General features: G+C 57.4%; 7 protein-coding genes and 1 non-coding gene across 8 annotated transcripts; 4 read left to right on the top strand and 4 right to left on the bottom strand.

Annotated features, from left to right (window-relative positions):
• Positions 1-555: 555 nt before the first annotated feature.
• P884DRAFT_291486 (uncharacterized protein) lies at positions 556-2,329 on the top strand (the record flags this gene model as incomplete). The annotated part of the gene is made up of 3 exons (XM_069444103.1): positions 556-1,147; positions 1,315-1,923; positions 2,108-2,329. The coding sequence occupies exons 1-3, from the start codon at positions 725-727 to the stop codon at positions 2,327-2,329; spliced, it is 1,254 nt and encodes a 417-aa protein (XP_069298582.1). The 5' UTR covers positions 556-724.
• A 1,669-nt stretch (positions 2,330-3,998) lies between these two features.
• On the top strand, positions 3,999-4,500 carry P884DRAFT_276937 (uncharacterized protein; the record flags this gene model as incomplete). The annotated part of the gene is made up of 3 exons (XM_069443018.1): positions 3,999-4,019; positions 4,085-4,212; positions 4,269-4,500. The coding sequence occupies 3 exons, from the start codon at positions 3,999-4,001 to the stop codon at positions 4,498-4,500; spliced, it is 381 nt and encodes a 126-aa protein (XP_069298581.1).
• Positions 4,501-5,392: 892 nt separating this feature from the next.
• Positions 5,393-6,731, bottom strand: P884DRAFT_126519 (dehydrogenase-like protein). The gene has a single exon (XM_069437184.1). It carries the CDS (start codon positions 6,534-6,536, stop codon positions 5,715-5,717), a length of 822 nt encoding a protein of 273 aa, XP_069298580.1. The 5' UTR covers positions 6,537-6,731; the 3' UTR covers positions 5,393-5,714.
• A 675-nt stretch (positions 6,732-7,406) lies between these two features.
• Positions 7,407-8,865, bottom strand: P884DRAFT_197611 (L-rhamnonate dehydratase; the record flags this gene model as incomplete). The annotated part of the gene is made up of 4 exons (XM_069438074.1): positions 7,407-8,455; positions 8,514-8,662; positions 8,711-8,744; positions 8,796-8,865. The coding sequence occupies 4 exons, from the start codon at positions 8,863-8,865 to the stop codon at positions 7,407-7,409; spliced, it is 1,302 nt and encodes a 433-aa protein (XP_069298579.1).
• Positions 8,866-9,798: 933 nt separating this feature from the next.
• Positions 9,799-13,071, top strand: P884DRAFT_222063 (fungal-specific transcription factor domain-containing protein). The gene is made up of 3 exons (XM_069439510.1): positions 9,799-10,271; positions 10,345-10,369; positions 10,457-13,071. The coding sequence occupies exons 1-3, from the start codon at positions 10,075-10,077 to the stop codon at positions 12,812-12,814; spliced, it is 2,580 nt and encodes an 859-aa protein (XP_069298578.1). The 5' UTR covers positions 9,799-10,074; the 3' UTR covers positions 12,815-13,071.
• A 150-nt stretch (positions 13,072-13,221) lies between these two features.
• Positions 13,222-15,343, bottom strand: P884DRAFT_276933 (TAP-like protein-domain-containing protein; the record flags this gene model as incomplete). The annotated part of the gene is made up of 3 exons (XM_069443017.1): positions 13,222-13,845; positions 13,931-15,235; positions 15,326-15,343. The coding sequence occupies 3 exons, from the start codon at positions 15,341-15,343 to the stop codon at positions 13,222-13,224; spliced, it is 1,947 nt and encodes a 648-aa protein (XP_069298577.1).
• A 1,048-nt stretch (positions 15,344-16,391) lies between these two features.
• Positions 16,392-16,463, top strand: P884DRAFT_t69. The gene has a single exon. It is a non-coding gene; the product is annotated as a tRNA-Glu (tRNA).
• Positions 16,464-17,128: 665 nt separating this feature from the next.
• Positions 17,129-18,304, bottom strand: P884DRAFT_197718 (glycosyltransferase family 8 protein; the record flags this gene model as incomplete). Its single annotated transcript, XM_069438086.1, has 3 exons — positions 17,129-17,899; positions 17,958-18,035; positions 18,089-18,304. The coding sequence occupies 3 exons, from the start codon at positions 18,302-18,304 to the stop codon at positions 17,129-17,131; spliced, it is 1,065 nt and encodes a 354-aa protein (XP_069298576.1).
• Positions 18,305-19,326: the final 1,022 nt, after the last annotated feature.

Here is a 19,326-nt window from a genome sequence, read left to right as displayed (position 1 = left end):
ATTCCAACTTCCAGTGAATCGGAGCCTGTAAAGGGAACGGAAGCTGGTGATGGGATGGGCACCTCACCAGGACGGGTTCAGCTGCTAAGGCAACTGAAAAGGCCAGCACCGCGGCTTCCATGTTTTGACTACTGCGGCTATTGCAGGAATTGGAGAAACCAAGCTCCTGGCTAGGATCTGTTCCTTCCCAACAGCTCCATACTTGGAATTGGCACACGCAGGCGATTACTGTGAGTCAATGGGCGGCTAGTGAGCGATGTCATTTTAGCTTGGAACTTGAGGTGATCTGCGGAAACTAAGAAGCGGAATCATTCAATGCTTGTACGTGTAATTACAGTAATATATCACGCTCAAGTTTGGTCATCGGTTCAGAGACATTACGCAGAATAATAATCACGCCTGCGTCTTTGTGAGAAGATAGTCACGATGACCCTACGACTTTGCTGCTCTTTTCGCCGACGTCGACGGAAGAGGGTTCGGGAGTCGCGGAATCGAAAACAATCTATTATCGGCCGAACACGCACACCTTCTGCAACACCCTCGCCGCCATTTTCGCCCGCCGCAATTCCAGCTGCTGCATTCTCTCCGTCCGAGCTCTCACCACTTAGCCCGTCATCCGCCCCATCCTCGCGCAACCCGTCTCCAGAGCGACGTGCTGTGACATGTTCGACCCTTCGTCGGCCATCATCAACACTTCCCCTGTCACGTCGCTATCTCGGCCGCGATGCGTCTCGGTTCTCGTCCTGGACTCACATCCCATCAAGACACAGCCCTAGTGGCATGCAAAATCTGGGAAGAAGCTTATGGCAAAGTTCGAGCCGATGATGCATTGAAGCCTCTGGTTAAGAACTATGAAGACCTGTTCAACACCTTTACAAGGAATGGCACCTTTGACTCTTGCCGCTCGTCGCGTGTTGACAAGGAGCCATATTCAGATGATGAAGAACCAAGCAGCACTGATGAGGAAACGTTCACCAGGCTGGCCCAAGAATACTTGAATCTAGCAAGGCGAGATGCCGCTGACCATGGCATCATTTTGTCTGCCATACAGTTTATCCTGAAGACAAGGGATGCTGTCGGACTCGCTCTTGCGTCTTCCCCTCCTGCGTGTCTTGCATGGACCGGTATCTGCACCATCGTGTTGCCCGTAGGCCAAGCATCGTCCATTGCCGGTGGCATGCTAACTAGGGCAGATCATTGTCAACCATGCCGAGCAGATCGCTTTAGGATCATCATTGCCTGAAGCATGTCAGTAAGGACATTGAGAGTGTTGTCGTTGCCCGCTTCGATGGTTTTGCACTGCGATGCATTCAGGACAATGTACTGAGAGAGCTCCTGGAGCTCATCCGACCCAGAGAGGACAGGACGTACTTCTACGTCAAGCTGCTCTTCGATTACCTGGATCTACGACTGCGAGATTGCATGCTCCGAGTTCCTCGTGACTGGATCGACGTGTTCAAAACACTCCCAGCAAATGTCAAGGAGGCGTACGTCGGATTACTCAACCGGGTACGAGAGTCGCAGCGGGACGACGTCAGACGGCTGTTTCAGATTGTTCTCGTCGCCGCAAGACCGCTTACCCTGCAGGAGGTCAACCTTGCGCTAAACATACGTGATCTTCTCAACGGAAGCCGGCACGGCTTGGGAGTGCAGAACGAAAGCTGCTTCCGCACTTGGATCTTGGATGCCTGCAAGTATTTCCTGGATGTTCATAATGGCAGCGTATACTTCATCCACCAAACGGCCAAGGACTTTCTTCTGGCTGCACCCGGGGAAGACGGACACAAGAAACCCGACTGGTTGGGTGATCTCACCATGCGATCCTGCCACAGGACGTTGGCCGAAAGTTGCATGCTGTGCCTTTCTTTGCCTCTACGCGCCGCATCCCGCTTCAAGGGCACCGATGTTCCCTCAGACAACACGGTTGAATAATTACCACATGTGGGAGGAATCCGAGCTTGCTTTCGCTAGCTACGCGCACTCATTCTGGAGAAGCCATGTGCATGAGATGCTAGACATTACTGATCAATCGAATTCGAGGCACTGGTTATATGACCTCGGGAAGATGGCGCACCCTTGGTATTTGAACATGATGACTTGTGTTCAGCTGAGGTCGCCCTGGATCATGGCCAACAAGGCCGTGCTGGATGAGTTTCTATTACCAGCCAATGGCGAGGACCCCTGGGTTGCTAAACACCTCGATGTCGAGCCGTTGCAGGGCCGGAATTCCGTGATGGTGGTCATCAAGAAGAATCACCTTGTCGTCGCCGACCACGCTGAATCACCCCTGCCTCGCGTTCCAATGGTTCCTCTTGCGGCGCCAAGATAGCCTGCAGCGGCTCGGTTCGGTCCGTCGTTCGATTGCCACGTTTCGCGCAGTCCATTTGTTAACGACATATCAGTTGTACTCACCGCTGCCATCGAAATGGTTCGCCCTTGAGTTGACGAGCGACAGTGGCCGCTCGCTCAAAACTTCAACAGGACTCCAACTCCAACCACTCTCCGCTATGTGATATCCAATCACACGGATTGCCATTTAGCATTTGTCCACATGTTAAGCCTTCACGAAGCCATGGCTGTCAAGACCCTGCTCTGGAATGTCCGTGTTCTACACACGACATCAGAGGACCGGTGGCTTGACCTTGGCACTGCCACGTCAGGTGAGCATAGACGACCCGGTCGAGACTGAAAACACAATCATTGTCTTCTTTTGCGTTGGGGAGCAGTGCGCCGACCGGTTGGTCACATCGTCAGAGTGGCTCAGGAACATCTACATTCCGCCGGTCTTAGAGAGCCAGGGGTATCGACCGTGGAGGTACCGGTTTGGCCTGTCTTCGTGCCGCCTCCAAACTGGATGGTGAAGCGCTTTACCGTCTATACAGCGCCGCGAGCCTCCGGCAATCTTGACGGAGGAGAGGATGTCTGATGGGACAAATCTCGCTCACCATAGGCTTTTTGGCTTCGTCGGCTTCACGTGCGAAGGGGTCGAGACAGCACGTGATCGATCAAGGAGAATGCTCTCCGCATACCTATAATAATGGCTGATTATCACCTTGTATTTGTACATACATGCGGGGACTGGGATACGGCATAATGCTAGTTGGATTTGAGGATCCCATTGTTTGAAGGCCCGCTTGAGCCATGATTCCGAGTCAGGTTGGGGATATTAATGCTTCTTGAAGGTCACAGGGCCTGTGACACAGTAGCTATTATAGCAACTATTCAGGTTCGTGCTGTGCTCATCTTTTCGGATTGACTAATTACAGTGAGTAGCTGACCGAAAATGAAAGAGCACTGGTTGGATAATCTCAAGCCGGAGACTCCCTTGATCAGGAAACCAGCTTTCATTCCGAGCCTACGTCTTGGCCGCTACCTTCAAGCCCGCCACAGAGCTTACGCGGACTGTTCATCCGACTCTGCGAGGAGACCACGCGCTTGTAATTATTGGGCTCGGCACCTGTGACGCGCTGGCGGGTAAGTCGGGGTGTGATGTGATGTCGATGCATGGTTGTGCATCGTGGAGGCGTGTATGCAGGTCCAGGGGGTCGTGAGCGGCCCGAACTTGGCCGGGGATTGACTGTGGCGCTGAATAATTAGCATACTCCTGTTCTCTTTTTTCTCTTTTTGCCCCTTCAGATGGTGGCACAGGGTTCGTCAGGGTTGGCCAGTGATGGGCCAACGGCCTTTTGAGAGCGGCTCACGAGTGATGGGTTGGGAATTGGGGGATGGCAGTAGGGAGTTCTGAGATGCTGAAGTTATAAGTACATACATAAATAGCTAGGTACATACCTAGCTGCCCATGTAGGCGTGAGTATACGGTAATTAGTGAGATACATCAAGCATTATAATCAAAAATCTATTAAACAGCATCACTCCCTAGCCATTTCACAGCAGTCAACGATTTCGATATTACTGGAAGAAGAGGGCTTTCGCCAAATACACTCGCCCGTTCGGATTCACAGGACAATAGTCTTCCGCTCAACATAAACATAACAACAATGCCCTCCCTCGCAAGAGCCGTTCTGCTCGCCCTCGCAACCTTGACGGCAACCGGCACCACAACCGCCGCAGCACCCACCAGCAGCGCCCCCTGACCAGACGGGCCAACTACCACTCGTCGTCGGCGCCCCAAGAGGACGACTACTGCGGCGAGGCCGTTCCGCGGTACAGCCACGGGCCGTCGGCGCCGCTGGTGGCGGACTGCCGGGCGCTGTCGGACGCGCACCCGGGGCCGGGGCGGACGACCGGTGGACGCGGCTGGCGGCGAGCGGGACCTGCGCCGTCGAGGTCCGGCTGAGCCACCAGAACGACGCCGCCCGCGGCGGCCCGGCCGTGGTCGACTACCGCTTCGGCACCAACGACCTCCGCTTCTACGTCCGCGCCCACCTCACCGACGCCAACGCCCGGGACGGCCGCGCCGGCGTCAGCAGCGGCGTCTGGTGCCGCAGGGGAGACGTGCAAGGGCAAGTGCTCGTCGACTTCAGGTTCGTTTCTGCTTAAAAAAAAAGGGGGGGGGAGGGGGAGGGGGAGATGTATGTATCTGTGCGAAGAGGGAGGGTGAGGGGGTTGGGTGGCTTTTTTCCCTTAATAACATCGCTTGGATGAACGTGGTAAGAGCCGGCTGCTGGTCGTGGTATGATGCCCTTGTTAAGGTGATGATTCTGGAAAAGGGAGTCAGTCGGATAGGGAACGTAGGGAGCTCGTCGGTTGAGCGGGTATGGGGGGAATTGTCAGTCTATGGTCCATTTGGCTGCTTGCAGACCAAGGGATAGTTTACTTTACTTGTTCATATATATTCTATCATGTCAATCTTGCTAGGTTCATAGCTGTCTGCGATGTTTTCAGCCCTTGGGTACCTGGTCGCTCTCGGCGAGATTGTGTATACATAATTACTTACATATATATGCCGCTTTTGTTTCAGCCCGTTCTAATTCGTACCGAAGCGGCTCTTCTTCTGTCTCATCCCATAGAAAATATAGCCAACCGAGATGCAGGTTTAAAGTTGCCTGCAGTTCTCGGCCACCACCAGCCATGTCACTTGGACTTGCATGATCTTAGACCAGCTCGAGACTGAGCAATGCCCAATTATTTCGACTCCCGAGTCACAACAGTGTCGCCTCCATACCGCATATATATTTGCCTTCCTCCCGCTTTCTTTACCCCAGTTATCATATTACCTCCCCCGCACTACATTTGCAGTGCTTTTCCCCCTTCAGTCCCTCGCACTCGCGCCGAAGAGTGTCGATGTTGCTTGTCATTCCCTATGTTGACTATGCGCGCTTTCCATGTGGACTGCTCTACCAGGTTTGGATCGAGGGAGATCCGTATGCATATCGAGATCGCGCTCGTGAGTCAGGACTGAGCTGGCGCTGCAGGATCTTGTGTAGTGTGTGGCGGCATGTGAATGATTATGATTAGGTGGGCTAATTATTACCCGGCATTGCCTGCGGGTTCCTGGTGTTAATTAACCACGACGCCCAAGTTGGATGCAAACTAAGGCCATAGCTTGAGGGATGCCGCATGCTCGGTAAACGGAATTCGACATCAAGTCTTATATCGCTGCACGTCGAAGCGGCTGATATGGACGATTCGCCGGTTAATTGCCTGTCCATTTTTCCCAAGAAGCAAAGAGAATAATTAATTAGTCAAGTACACTTCCTCCCAACGCCTGTTTCCTGCCCCCCCGGCCTTCTCCTGCTGCCGCCGGAAACCAGTTACTGCAAGTTCACAAACAGCCCCCCGTCGACCAGCAGCTGCGCCCCCGTCACGTAGCCGCTCAGCTCGTCGCACGCCAAGAAGACGGCCGGCCCGGCCAAGTCGTCCGGCACGCCCGTCCTGCCAAGCGGGATGCGCCCTTCCATGTAGGTCCTCTTGGCGTCGTCCTTGAGGTCCTCCTCGTTGAGCTGGGTCTTGATGGTGCCGGGCAGCAGGGCGTTGCAGCGGATGCCGTACCGGCCCAGGGCGACGGCGGCGCTCTGCATGAGCGAGAGGACGCCGGCCTTGGTCGGGGTGTAGTGGGCCTGCAGGCCGCCGCCGACGAGGGCCGAGATGGACGAGATGGCGATGATGGAGCCGCCGCCGGGCGGGTCGTTGTGCAGCGCCATCTGGCGGGCCGCCGCCTGCACGACGTAGAAGGCCCCGTCCAGGTTGGTGCGCACCGTGTTGGAGAAGAGGTCGGCCGACAGGTCGAGCAGCGGCGCGAAGGTGCAGATGCCCGCGTTGGAGACGCACACGTCGAGCCGCTTGGTGCCAAACTCGGACAGCGCGAAGGCGACCAGCGCCGGCCCCGTCGCCGGGTCGCGCACGTCGCCCGGCAGGTGGGCCAGCCTGCCGGCGGCCGGGTCCTTCTCGCGGATCGCGGCGGCTTCGGACAGCAGCGAGTCGAGGTGGGGCTTGTCCTTCTCGAGGTCGAGGTGGTTGACGGCCACGTTGCAGCCTTGGGCGACGAAAGTCAGTGCGATGGCCCGCCCGATCCCCGTGGTGCCGCCGGTTATGATGGCTGTCTTGCCCGCGAGGAGCTTGGCTTGGGGGGCCATGTCGTAGCGAGAAGGGTGTCAGGCGGTTGACAGACGTGCTCCACCGGGAGGATGGTCTGTGGGCGGGACGGAGAGTGACGATGTAGGCGCAGTTCTGGGTCACAACCTTATCGAGTCGCCGGGTGTCCTCTTGCTCTCGAACCAGTCCGAAACCAACACCGCGCCGCAGGCCAAGTCAATGAATTGCAAGGGATATTTGCTTCAAGGAAGGACACCTTCGGCCGCTGTCTTCGTTTCTTTTTTTTTTCTTTCTTTTTTTTCTTTTTTATTGTTTTGATTTATCCACTCACCTTTGTCTGTCGTTCTTCAATAGGTGCTGGCGGCAACGAGTGTTCTTCCCCAATGTGTTATGCCAAATCTTGTCCTCACAGATAGACCACTTGTCCGTCCTTATCGAGATGTGCTTGGACGGGGCCGAGACCCCATCTGAGCTCCTCCCCCTCGTCCCTCGTTGCCGTACCCACCGTGTCCACCCCATACCCCGCGCCCACTGCTGTGGGACCCTGGATCCACATCTCGGTCTGAATTATAGCGAGGTAAGGGGCGCCAAAGAGTGGCAGCGGACCACCTGACGATAAGGACGCTCCCGCCGCGGCGGCGCATCGAGAGTGCGTTACAGTAGGCAGCGTCCTAATTTCTTCCGGCTAAAAAGATATTTTCCGGAACGGCGGCTGTCGACGGGATGAGCTCGAATGTTCTTGAGAGGGAGGCTTGGCGAAGTGACGTCAGTGATGCCACAGTGGAAGTTTTGAACAAGAAAAGGTTGTCATTTGTATGAGAAGATACAGCTGAAAGCAATGCCAAGATCATCCAAGGTCTGACGTATTGCCGCCTATACTCCGGTGCGATACCCCAAGTTTTAACATCACGTTAAGCTGTCTTCGAGCTCTCCACCGCTTCCTTGGACTCATTCTCCGCCGGCACCCCGTTCGTAGGCGGGCTCAATGAAGCGGTCGGGGGGGTCAGGAGGTACGTGGCTGGAATCAGCTTTGACCTGGCCGCCGGGTTGAGCGTCAGTCCGAATCCCGGCTTGTCCAACTCCGCCACCGTCAAGTACCCCTTCGTCGGAATCGGCTCGTCGACGAAGAGATCCCCAAACACCGGCAGCACGCTCTTTCCGTCCGGCGAGTTGGCCAGATACTCCTGGAACGGCGTGTTGGACTGGCTGATGACGAAGTGGTAGCTATACGGCCCGCTGGCGTGCGGCACCACGGGGATGTCGTACGCCGCCGCCATGGCCGCCACCTTGAGCAGCTCCGTCATGCCCCCCAGCCACATGACGTCGGGCTGGATGATGTCGAGGTTGCGTCCCTCAATGAGCTTGCGGAATCCATATCGCGAATATTCGTGCTCGCCCGTCGTGAACTTGAGGGTCGGGTGCGCCCGCTTGATCTGCTCAAACCCGTCCGTGTCGTCAGGGCTGAGGCACTCCTCCCACCAGTTGATGTTGAGGTCCTCGCACGCCTTGGCAATCTCGATCGTGTACGGCACGTTAAGTGACATGTAGCAGTCAACCATGAGCGGGAAGTCGGGACCGACCGCCTGTCGATGTTTGCGCAGAAACTCGACATTCTTTTTCAGGCCCGCGTGGCCTTCCTCCGGGCAGTAGGGCAGCGGCACCTTGGCGCCCCAGAAACCCATGGCCTTGGCGGCGGTGGGCTCGGGACCGGTGCAGTAAAAGTCGATGCGATCCTTGGTGTTGCCGCCGATGAGCTTGTAGACGGGCTCGCCGCGGATCTTGCCCAGCAGGTCCCAGATTGCCAGGTCGATGACGGAGATGACGGCGACCGGAAGACCCTTGCGGCCGTAGAACATGGACGCCCGGTACATTTGCTCGAAAAGATGGTTTGTGTTACGCGGATCGGCTCCGATCAAGAATCGCTCAAAGTGCTGGTGGACCAGCCAGCACGCCGGTGGCCCTATGCGTGCGTGTTAGCAGCCCAGTGGGATCCGTGGAAGCTGCATCTTCTCGCTTACCGCCGAAGCCGGTTGCATAGCCGACGGTGCCATCGGTCGCTTCGACCTCGACAAAGAACGAGCCCAGCACGTTGATGCCCCAGCTAGTTCTCGAAGCCCGGTATTTCTCCCATCTTGAGCACGGTGTCGAGATGGGTGAATCGATCAACCTAGGGAGTCAGCGAGTAGGTTTGACAGGTCGAGAACAACAACCTTACCAGTGCCCGCCCTTCACGTTGTGATAGTCGCCGCCTGTCATCCGTCAGCGACATGCGCGCGCCAACGGGACCCCGAGTAGCTTACCCGACCCGACGCCGCTGATGACATAAGACCGGATGGCCTTGATGGTTGGAAACTCTCGCACCGCCGACATGGTGACGACTCTTTCGAGAGATGTAGGGAAAAGGTGGCTTCGGGAACCTTTCGCCTTGGCGGGAGAAAGAGAAGGAATTCGCCAATAGGGCGAGCGGCGTCTTTTTCTGGGATTGCCTTTCGAGTTGTGGGTCCCTGAAGGTGAGGGAAGGGGGATCGGGGGCTGATGTGCCGATGATGGAGACAGTTGGGGTTTTTGAGCAAAGAGCTGCCCCTCGCCATTCCCCCGTCAGATTATCGTAACGCAGTCAGTGGGCTGGAGCACACAGATTGACACGCCGACTTCTTATTCAAACCCCACCCATTTTCTGCGCCATGCGTGAGGAGATTGGTCGTCTCGGGCCTTGTCTTGGACTGCATCGTACGCTCGGCGCGGCTAAAGGAAGGGGACCAAGAGTCCTAACCCTTGTGTGTCTGCGGTTACCCACGAGGCGAATGGATGACCCTGAACCACTGATCCCGTCTAGAACAAGTAGCAGAGGCCTTGCATCGGGCATAGTGTGCTCTGAAATTATATTGGCGGTGTGGGGTTCCAATTCTAAGCGCTTCATGCCTCGAGCTGCTTGGGTGCACTTGAAGAAAGGAGTGTGAAACACAGAATTGGAATATTGGATGCGCCGGATAATCTCAGATAACGAGCATCGGGGGGCAACAGTGGCATTGCCTGGAAGGCGATCTGTCAGCACCTGCCTCGCATGCGCGCGTGCTTGCCCTCGTGAGCCCGCACCCCGCCAAGCTCGCTTCCCCACATTTTGGGGGTGCGGCAAAGCGGGAAAGTTGCAGCCATGGCGCTGTGCACGAGCCATGCGGCCGGACTTCGGATGACCGCGATAAAACGGCCGAGAGTCTCTCCACAACCGCTCCCCCGTGCTCGCTCCTCTACTCAACATTACCCCGAACCGCTCGACGGAGCATCGGCTCCCACCCTGTGCCAGCTCGTTGGCCGCAAAATTGCGAGGGAGGTGGCGGCCGTGCATGCTAGAGGTCGGAATACGCAGTCGTTTCCGGCACGTGGCACTCGGTTCCGATACCCGAAACAATCGACCAAAGCTCGGGCTCGGCGTTGATCGTATCGAGCCCTCGCGCCGCTCCACTCGCCCCCCTTCCGATCCCGAGATTCGCTTCTCGCGCTGTGCCCCCCTCCCCCCTAGACCAGCCTCCTCGTTCGTGGGTGAGAGCGACTTATCAGTCGCGCGATTGGCGCCCAGGCATGATGCAGGCCCAAACCACCCCCCGGTACAACGGCCACCAGTCATCGCCGCGTTCCGCACACGCGCAACCGCCCCGGCATCCTGATCCCCCGGGGGGGAGCGATGATGGCCAAAACAGCGCCGACGACCTCGACAACGACGACGACCAGCACGAGGAGACCCGCCTCGGCAAGCGCAAGCGGCCCCTCTCCGTGTCGTAAGTAGCTGTTCGCAACAGCAGCTCTTGCCCGCTGTCGCGCGAAGCGCAGTCGGATGCTGACGCCGCCTAGGTGCGAGCTGTGCAAGCAGCGGAAAGTAGGTCTCGGTCTATTCTTATCTTTTATCGACTTAAGACATCTACTACCTTCCGGTACTTTGGTTACTCAAAGCTGACCGCCACAGGTCAAATGCGACCGAGGGCAACCGTCGTGTGGGTGGTGCAGCCGCAATGGCGCGCTTTGCGAGTACAAGGAGAGGAAGAAGCCGGGGTTGCGCGCTGGGTACGGCCGCGAGCTGGAGCAGCGCCTCGACAAGCTCGAGGAGAAGCTTCGGGTTCACGCCGAGATTCTCCAGGCCCTGACCTCCAACAACAGCCCGGCCAGCGGAAACGGCAGTGCTGGCACCGGCCTCACACATCATGCCCCTCCGAGCGTCCGGGGCAGCAATACCAGCATACCCAGCGACCAAGGAACCCCGCGGGAGGCGATCCCCCCGATCTTTGGGCGCCCCGGACACGACACGATTCGGACCCCGCAGGCTGAGACGGCTCTGTTCCTCCAGAAGCCCTCGACGTCGATCGATTTCGGCTTGTCTGCCGGTTCGGTACACGACACCTTCCCTCCCGCCCCTCCCGCCGTCAGCGGCATCTCGCCGCCCAGCCACATGCAGGCAGCAATGCCGCCGAGCGCCGTAGCTCAGGAGTACTACAGCGCCGGACGTGCCGCGCAGTTGCAGTCGCCTTCGGCCGCCACCCAACACTCGGCGCACATGGCCCCGGAGCAGGAACTCCCGCCGTATGACCTGTTGTATGCGTTGGTGGACCTCTATTTCAAGCATGTCAACACCTGGTGTCCTATCCTGCATCGAAAGACCACGCTGGACTCGCTCTTTGGGCCGTCCATGATCGACGACGAAGACAAGCTCCTGCTGCACGCCATCGTCGCCACGGCTCTGCGATACTCGACCGACGCCCGCCTGACCGAGGAGAGTCGGAAACGCTACCACGACGCCTCGAAGCAGCGCGTGCTCCTCTACGGTATGGAGCACCTGTCGGTCAAGTCGTTGCAGGCGCTGGTGATCCTCGCATTGGACCTGTGCGGTAGCAGTAACGGACCGCCGGGCTGGAACATCATGGCGCTCATCACTCGGGCCGTCGTGCAGCTCGGGTTAGCCGTCGAGAGCAACTCCTTCTCGGTGGCGCCCGGTTACACGTCCATATACACGCTGCGCGCCATGATCCTGCCGGAGCCGAGGGACTTCATCGAGGAGGAGTCGAGACGGAGGCTGTTCTGGATGGTGTATCTGCTGGATCGGTATGCGACCATCGCTACAGCATTCGAGTTTGGTATAGACGACCGCGAGATCGACCGGACCCTGCCGTGCCGGGACGACCTGTGGATGAAGAACCAAAAAGTGGAAACCCGCTGGTTCCGGGCTGACGATCCCAAGCCCGGCAACTGCAGCGGCGCTCCGGAACACGAGGTCGACAAGCCCGAGAATCTCGGCGCCTTCAGCTACTACATCGAGATCCTCGGCATCCTCTCCAAGATTCACAAGTTTCTCAAGCAGCCCGTCGACATCAGCGCTCTCTCCGACGTCGAGACCTGGCAGATGCGCTACAAGGAGCTCGACAACATGCTTGCGAGCTGGAAGTTCGGCCTGCCTGGCGAGTACGGCAACATGGCGAAGCTCTTCCAGCCCGCGTCGGCCAAGACGCTCAACTGCGGCTGGGTCATGCTGCACGCCACGTACCACACGGCCGTCATCCGCCTGCACTCGTCGGCCGCGTACCCGACCACCCGCTCGCCCATCTTCACGCCGTCGTACTCGGCGTCGCAGCGCTGCCACACGGCCGTCGAAAACATCTCGGCTCTGTGCGAGTTCGTCGTCAACAACGGCCTGCTCGTCAAGCTCGGCCCGCCGTTCGCGTTCACGCTGTGGGTCGCCGCGCGCGTCCTCCTCGTGCACGGCAGCACGGTCGAGCGCAAGCTGAGCCCGCAGATTGGCCTTTTCGTAGATACCCTCCGCGAGATGGGGCGGTACTGGCCGGTCGCCGCCCGGTATTGCAGCCTGCTGACCCGCGTCCTGGACGAACACCGCGACAGCGAGCGCCAGGGCGGCGGGGAGGTCCCCGGGAGCGTCAAGATCCTGGCGGACATGCGTCGGACCGCCTTCGACCTGGATTTTTTGATCAGCCGCCAGCCGAGGCATGTGCCGCCGACGGCCAACGGTGGCGGAAATGGCCACGGGGGCGGGAACGGCGGGTGGCAGAGCCGGTTCCCGAGCGCCACGCCCCTGTCGAGGACGCCGGCGCCGAACGAGCTCGAGTACCTGGACGTCTTTGATTTCTTCAACGTGCCCCGGCTGCCGGTCGGGCCGGGCACGGGCACGGGCGCGGGCGGGGATGGGACGGGGAATGGGATGGAGGCCGGCGGCAGCGCCATGCCCGGCGTGCCGGGCGAGTTCAATATCACGGATTTTATGGTGGATGCGAATAGGGATTGGTTGTTTCAGCAGGGAGACTCCAAGTTTCTGGGTTGAGGGTTGGCTTCTTCTTCCTCGGGCGTTTGGTAATCAATACGGTCTGAAACCAAAATCAAAAATGGGAAGGGGGTTTACCGGATGATATCCTTTTCTTGACGGGACGGGTCTCCGAGTTGAGACATGTATTTGGGCTTAATTGTATGGGCTGCTGCAATAAAAGTATTATCACGTGGTTTGTATGATGTTGTGCATCTCTGGCTCTTGACATATTAATTATAATTACCTAATTAGGTCGAAATGTACGAGTAATGGAATGGGAGAGTGAAGATGGTGATTCGGGAGTTCCGCTCGCCGTTCACAATCACGAGTATTAATACTTCGCGGAGATTCGGATACCATAAATTGCACAATCCGCCGTTGTATATATTTGTACGTGCCTAGATATATACAAAAGAGCGGCTAAATTACTCAGCCAGTACAATTTTAACCTCTCTGAACAACTCCATGACGGTCTCTCCGTCCATCCCCTTTCCCCACCTCCCCACGTTCCACCTCTCCATGCTATCCAACGTCCTGCGCAGCTGCCGCCACGCGTCGATCATGTCGCGCTCCTCGTCTTCCAGAGATGCAGCCAGCTTCGGGTCCGCCGGCCTCCAGGGAATCTCGTCCACGTCGCACCGCATCCACTCGCCGGTGTAATTGCCGTCCACCGCCGCGGGCGGCGGCGGCACCTTGCCGGACGCGAGGTACTCCCTCACTACCCTGGTCGTGCACCTCGACACGGTCGAGACGGTGCAGTGCCCGAGCGACTTCTGCTCCAGCAGCCCGGCGCCCTTGAACTTGAGCGCCATCTTGACGGCCGCGCGGAGCGGGGTGACCGGGTCGTGCGTGTTGGAGAGGAAGAGGATCGGGTTGGCCGTCTCGAACTGGCCCCGCGAGGAAGTCCAGGGCCCCATGGGAGCCCTGTGCGGAGGGGAGATGTCCCAGCCGCTGCACTGCATCATGAGGCCCATCCAGATGCCGGCGAACTGGGAGAGCTCGGCCATTTTCTTGTGCTCTGCCTCCCAATCGGGTACGGTCATGTTTACCTTCAAAAAAGAAAATGTCTTGGTTAGCGGCCCAAAGTTTAAGGGTGGGGATCAGAGTAGGGAGATAGGGGAAGGGTCGGCTTACGGGCTGTCGCTTGTCGCTGCACATGATGGCGCGCTGGGCGTCCGTCTTGAGACCCATGAGCAAGTTGTTTCCGGGAACCGAGCACATCAGCTCGGCGTCCTGGAACATGGCGCTGAGCTGCTTGTACCTGCCCTCGTAGATGCAGTCGAGAATCCAGGCGAGGCCGGGAAACCCCTGGATCGGTGAGTACAGGACGGCGAAGGCCAGCTGCTTAACCAGGCTCTCCCGGAGGATGACCGGGTAGAAGTAGTCCGGGTGGATGAAGGTGACGGGGCTGGTCCGCAGCCTCTCCATGACCGCCTCGTACTTCCTCCGCACGTCGTCCGCCTGGTCTCCGTCCCGGTAGAGGGCACAGTCCCGCCCAGCCGCCGCGCAGTAGCGGAAGAACTCGTCCAGCACCTTGTCCGCGTCCACCAGGCTCTCCTCCCACACCGGTTCTTCGTACAGCTCGGCGTCGACTACTCCGTCCAGCAGCAGCCTCCCGACCCGGTGGGGGAACATTCTCGCAAAGGTGGCGCCGAGGTATGTCCCGTACGAAAAGCCCCAGTAGACCAGCTTGCCCCTCATCTCCCGCTCCGCCGCCACGCCCGCCTCTTCCTCCTCCCGGTCGACCCACTCGTCCCACTTGTCAACGATCCTCGCCATGTCCCGCGCGACCTCCCCCGTTCCCGACCACGCCAGGCCGCTGGTGCCGCCGTGCCGGTCGTCGCGGCTGCGGCACAGCGCGTTGACGCCGCGGTGCCCGGCCTCGAGGTACCGGGTCGCCGCCTCGCTCTCCCCGACCAGCCCGTACGCGGCGTTGACCTGCTCCCACTCGACCCGGCGCAGCAGGCCCTTGGCCGCGTCGTCCTCGCACGCCGGTCCTGCGCCGCCGCCACCGCCGCCGCCACCGCCGCCATTCTCGTCGTCGCACGCGTCAGGGGGTGGCGGAGCCGCCCAGCAGTCGGCCACGGGCGTGGTGAACCCGACGCCGCGGGGGTCGAAGCCGAGGATGGGTTGATCAGTGCCGAGGGCGCGCTGCAGGGAAGGGCCCATGAGGAGGGCGAGGAAGGCTCCCGAGCCGCCGGGCCCGCCCGGGTTGATCAGGAGTGGTGCCTTCCTGGGCGGATCCGTAGTGGTGTGGTTCGACGGGGTTTGGCCCTGGGATGCTGGCGGGAGAAGGACCAGGGCGAGGTGGACCTTAAGCCCGTCCGGGTCGTCGTTCTCGTGCGCGTAATCCATGGGCACGGTCAGGCGCGCGCAGAGGAAGGAAGGGTTGATTGCGGTGTAGCAGGTGTGCCAGGCCAAGTCGGGGCTCGGGGTGATCTTGGACAAGGCCAGCAAGTGTCAGCTGATGATTTGTTTGCAAATCTCGGGCGGTGTTGGATGAGATGGAGAAGAAAGTGTAGAACTCACCGATTCCCATGGGTTCATGGGATCCTTGAGGGAGGGAGCCGGCTCATCGAAGGTAACTCCTGGCGTCTTGGTAGCGGCGAAGTACCGGAAGTTGGCGAGGCAGCCTAGGACGATGAGGCTCGCCAATACATGTATGCCGCCGAGTGGGGAGCGCCACCTCGAGCCTTGTCGGCGACTCGAACTCGCCGCCTGAGAATGTGGTTGCGGCTGCCATAGGTGACCAAACTCTTTCGAATTCTCTCCCATGTCGTCGGTGTCCAGGTTCAAAGCTTGGGTTGAAGAATGCGACTTGCGGCCCCAGCATGAATGGTGGATGATGATTTAGGACGCGAAGTCTGACCCTGACTTACTCTACTTGGTAGAGTAGCATCCAGGCCCCCGCAGCTTGCGAAATACCGCTGATTAACCGGGATCCTGTGATAGGTAATAACTTAAGGCAACTTCCAATCATGGGGACGAAATCCTGCCCTGCAAATCTGGTAAGTCCTGCTTGCTCCTCCCCTTCTTATAATGAATTCTTGCCGGGATTGACACCGTTCGGGGCCAGGGTTAACGTAATCTATTGTATTGCCTGCGCAAACCGAACACGGCCAGGGCAAGGGAAAGTCGATAGACGAGACACAGGACAGGGCTAAGGCGGCAGCGAAGAACGTGGCTCTGGAATGACCCGAACGGGAAAAAAAATTAAATTTAACACGGCAGAAAGTGTAATGGGGGAAGAGGAAAACTTCAATTCCAAGCACTTTTAGTCTCGTGTTGGGTCAACTCGTGTTGCGATGCCCGTCCGGAGTAGACAAAACCATGAATCAACAGATAACTTGTGATGATGTAGATATTATGTACGGTTGCAGAGCATGATTAGACATAGCCAATTTTAAAATCATGCTAGATGATGTGTGGGTATGGATATCAGGAAAGTGCGACCAAGGTGAACTTTCTGATTCAGTAGGCAGGCTCGATCGTGCCTTTCTCTGTGGTCTTCCTCGATCGTTCTTTCCTTCTTAGAAGTCTACAAGCTGCTCCAGCTCCCATCCAATCGCGGATCTCAGTGGGTCAGCGGGGTAATTCCGGTATAGTGTAACGGTTAACATATCGCGTTTTCACCGCGAAGCTCGGGGTTCGACTCCCCGTACCGGAGTTTAGTTTTTGCTGAAATTATAGCTCTGAGCTTAAAAGGACGAGGAAAACATATGATTATCTAATGAAAGCATCTACAAGGTACTATTTATCAGGTATCTTGCTTATAATTACTATAGTATGATAGGTAATTGTCTTAGGATAGCTTTAAGTCTTTTAAGATCTATCTCCTAGCTAACCTTCTTAAGACCAGCTACCTACTATATACTCTCTAACCTACTGTTATATATAGTGGTCCTATAAATTTCATAGAGCATTATAGGCGGCCCTAACCACCAATAGTACTCCTGATCGAGGTACTTTATTTAATAATATATAATATTATTTAATATTGTTATTTTAATCTCTAAAATATACACTAAGGTAATTTATTTTGAGATGACACTAGGTTACAGATCATATGGAAACTAGTACTAATACCATAGCCTTGGTCAGACCGCAATAGGAAGAGAAGAATCATAAGCTCTAATTACAGTATATAATGATTTAGAACTTGTAGTTACCCAGACGCCTAGTCTAATCTAACCACATAATAGAACCCTGTATAACCACTACATTCTCCGTCCTCGAGATGGCGCAGGAGCCGGATCACATCCGGGAAGGGCCGTGGTGAGCAGGCCTACCGGGGATAACACAGACCTGTTCTTCTCCCCGATGCACGCGTATCTAGCTCCCTCCAGTCATACCCAACGGCGCGCAAACCTCCCGCCGGTCCCGATCATAATCCTCATAGAATCCCGTCCACATGAAGCGATCCGCACATCGCGGCCGATCTGGCCGCTCGGCATCCTCCTCGCCATCGCCGCACGCCGGCAGGGCCGCCGCCCACTGCTCCGGAGAGCGCGGCAGCCACGGCTTGGGCAGCGGCCAGTCGCTGAAGTGCACCAGATAGGCGCGCGCCACCTCGGCCGTGGCGTTCCACTCCGCGTCTGGGTCCTCGGACAGGTACTGGCGGTGGTCCTTGGCGCGGAACTCGCCCGTGAGCAGCGCGTACCGGCGATGCGGCAGGATCATGGCCGAGTCGGCAAACAGGGCGTTCAGCACCTCCATGTCGAAGGCGCCGGACGAGCGGGCCTCGGCCACGATCCGCTCGAAGGCGCGTTGGCTGGGCTCGATCAGCATCACGTGGGAGGCGAGAATCTGGTCCTTGATACTGCTGGAAGACGAGGCGTTGTGGAGCCAGTACGCGCGCGGGACGGCGACCGGGGCCAGCGGCGCGAGGAAGCAGTGGTCCATGTTGTTGAGCACCATCGAGTCAGAGTCGAAGACGAGCACGCGCGTGTAGTCGGTCAGGGCGAACGCGTGGAATTTCGTCAGGCTCTTGTGCCAGGTGGGATCGCCGGCCGACGTCGACAGCACCTCGACCGGGCGCAGTTGGACGTGCGGGTACTGCGATCGGATCCGGCTCAGGGCGATCTGCTCGGGGCTGTCGCCGGGCTAATTAGATGGTTGTTAGCGTTCTGTTTGTGCTTCGTAATGGGACGTGCTGACGAACCTCGGCCCAATCGCGGGGATGGATCAACACCCGATCAAAATGCGCTCCGTGCCGGTCGAGACGCACAAAGTTCATGATCTGAATGGCTTTAGTGGATGTAGAGAGGTCCGTCCCGGTCGGGTGCTGCCTACCGCGTTGCACAAGTAGTTGATATCCGTCGCATACTGCACGTACGCAAACCGCGGCTCCTCCTGCTCGGTCGTCCAGTGCGGCTGCAGCCCACCCCATGCTTCCGTGGACCGTTGATTCGCCGCCGTGACGAGACGGAGTCGGTTGAAACTGATCAGGGTCACGCATGCTGCAATGGCGCAGGTTGCGATGATCGCCCGTTTGGCGGAGAGCAGCATTGGGCAACAAACCATTTCTGTGCAATACGAACACTGGAGTCTGGAGGATTGACCGGAAGGCCAACCGCGGCAAGCTTACTATATAAAGGATCGGGAGATAGACCCCAGGCACCGATGTCTCGTTGGTCGCGGCTGCGCCACCGGCCAGGCGCCATAAAGAGGTAAGCTGATGGATCAGAGCCATTGCTCGAGCACGGCAGGAGGTGCCGCAATCAGGTCAACCACAGCGGTATAAGCGCCGTGGCAGGCACTGCCGGAACTCTTGTATGAGCCTCAGAATTGATGATAATGTTCGTTGATTATTCTCAAGTGCCGGAGGCACTGGAAGAAGCTTTCTAAGTAATTTTAGTACATAATTACATATTGAACCCTGGCTCGCCGTATCCGGCAGTGGGTCAGCCAGCTCTGACAGGAGAATCCTGTAATAGCCATATTTAGTTACGCTTTTCGATGCAAATGACACGAACAATGTGTTCCTTGACGGCTACAGTTCAATTCACCGTGCTGTGGCGTTGTTGTTGAATCAGGACAGAATATTTGCAACCCCCCTACACTATCGAAGTTCACCATGTCAACACCTAGCGGATCTGCGAAATGAGGATTAAAGAGGCGTACGTGATGTACGTATTCGAGGAGACAGGGTATAGAGTGAGGGAAAGGAAGGGAGGAAGTCGAGAGTACAAGAAAGGGACGTCGGAGGATAGGCTCTTGTTTATGTCACAGGCGCGCTGGGGGTTAAGACGTGCCGCTATTATACCCGATTTGGATGGGCGCTAATTATTCCCGGGGGTGTGACAGCACGTTCAAGAATATTACCGTTAAAATGCTGGGAAGTCGATGCGAGTGCTTTTCAATATTTAGACCGAATAACTAACTCCGAAAGCATGTAATCAAGAACAGCGCCTTACAACCGCACAATCTTTCTCTTGTTGAGATCTGCTGATATTGACGTTCCAGATATCAAATTCAAGCACCGCTGCACGAAAGGTTTACTTTGCGCTGTTCTAAAATTCCGTTTAGGC

The sequence above is a fragment of the Thermothelomyces heterothallicus genome, assembly GCF_042370625.1.
Source record: "Thermothelomyces heterothallicus CBS 202.75 unplaced genomic scaffold P884_scaffold_8, whole genome shotgun sequence".
In the NCBI taxonomy this organism is placed as follows: Eukaryota; Fungi; Ascomycota; class Sordariomycetes; order Sordariales; family Chaetomiaceae; genus Thermothelomyces; species Thermothelomyces heterothallicus.
This window is presented reverse-complemented; position numbering and strand designations above follow the sequence as displayed.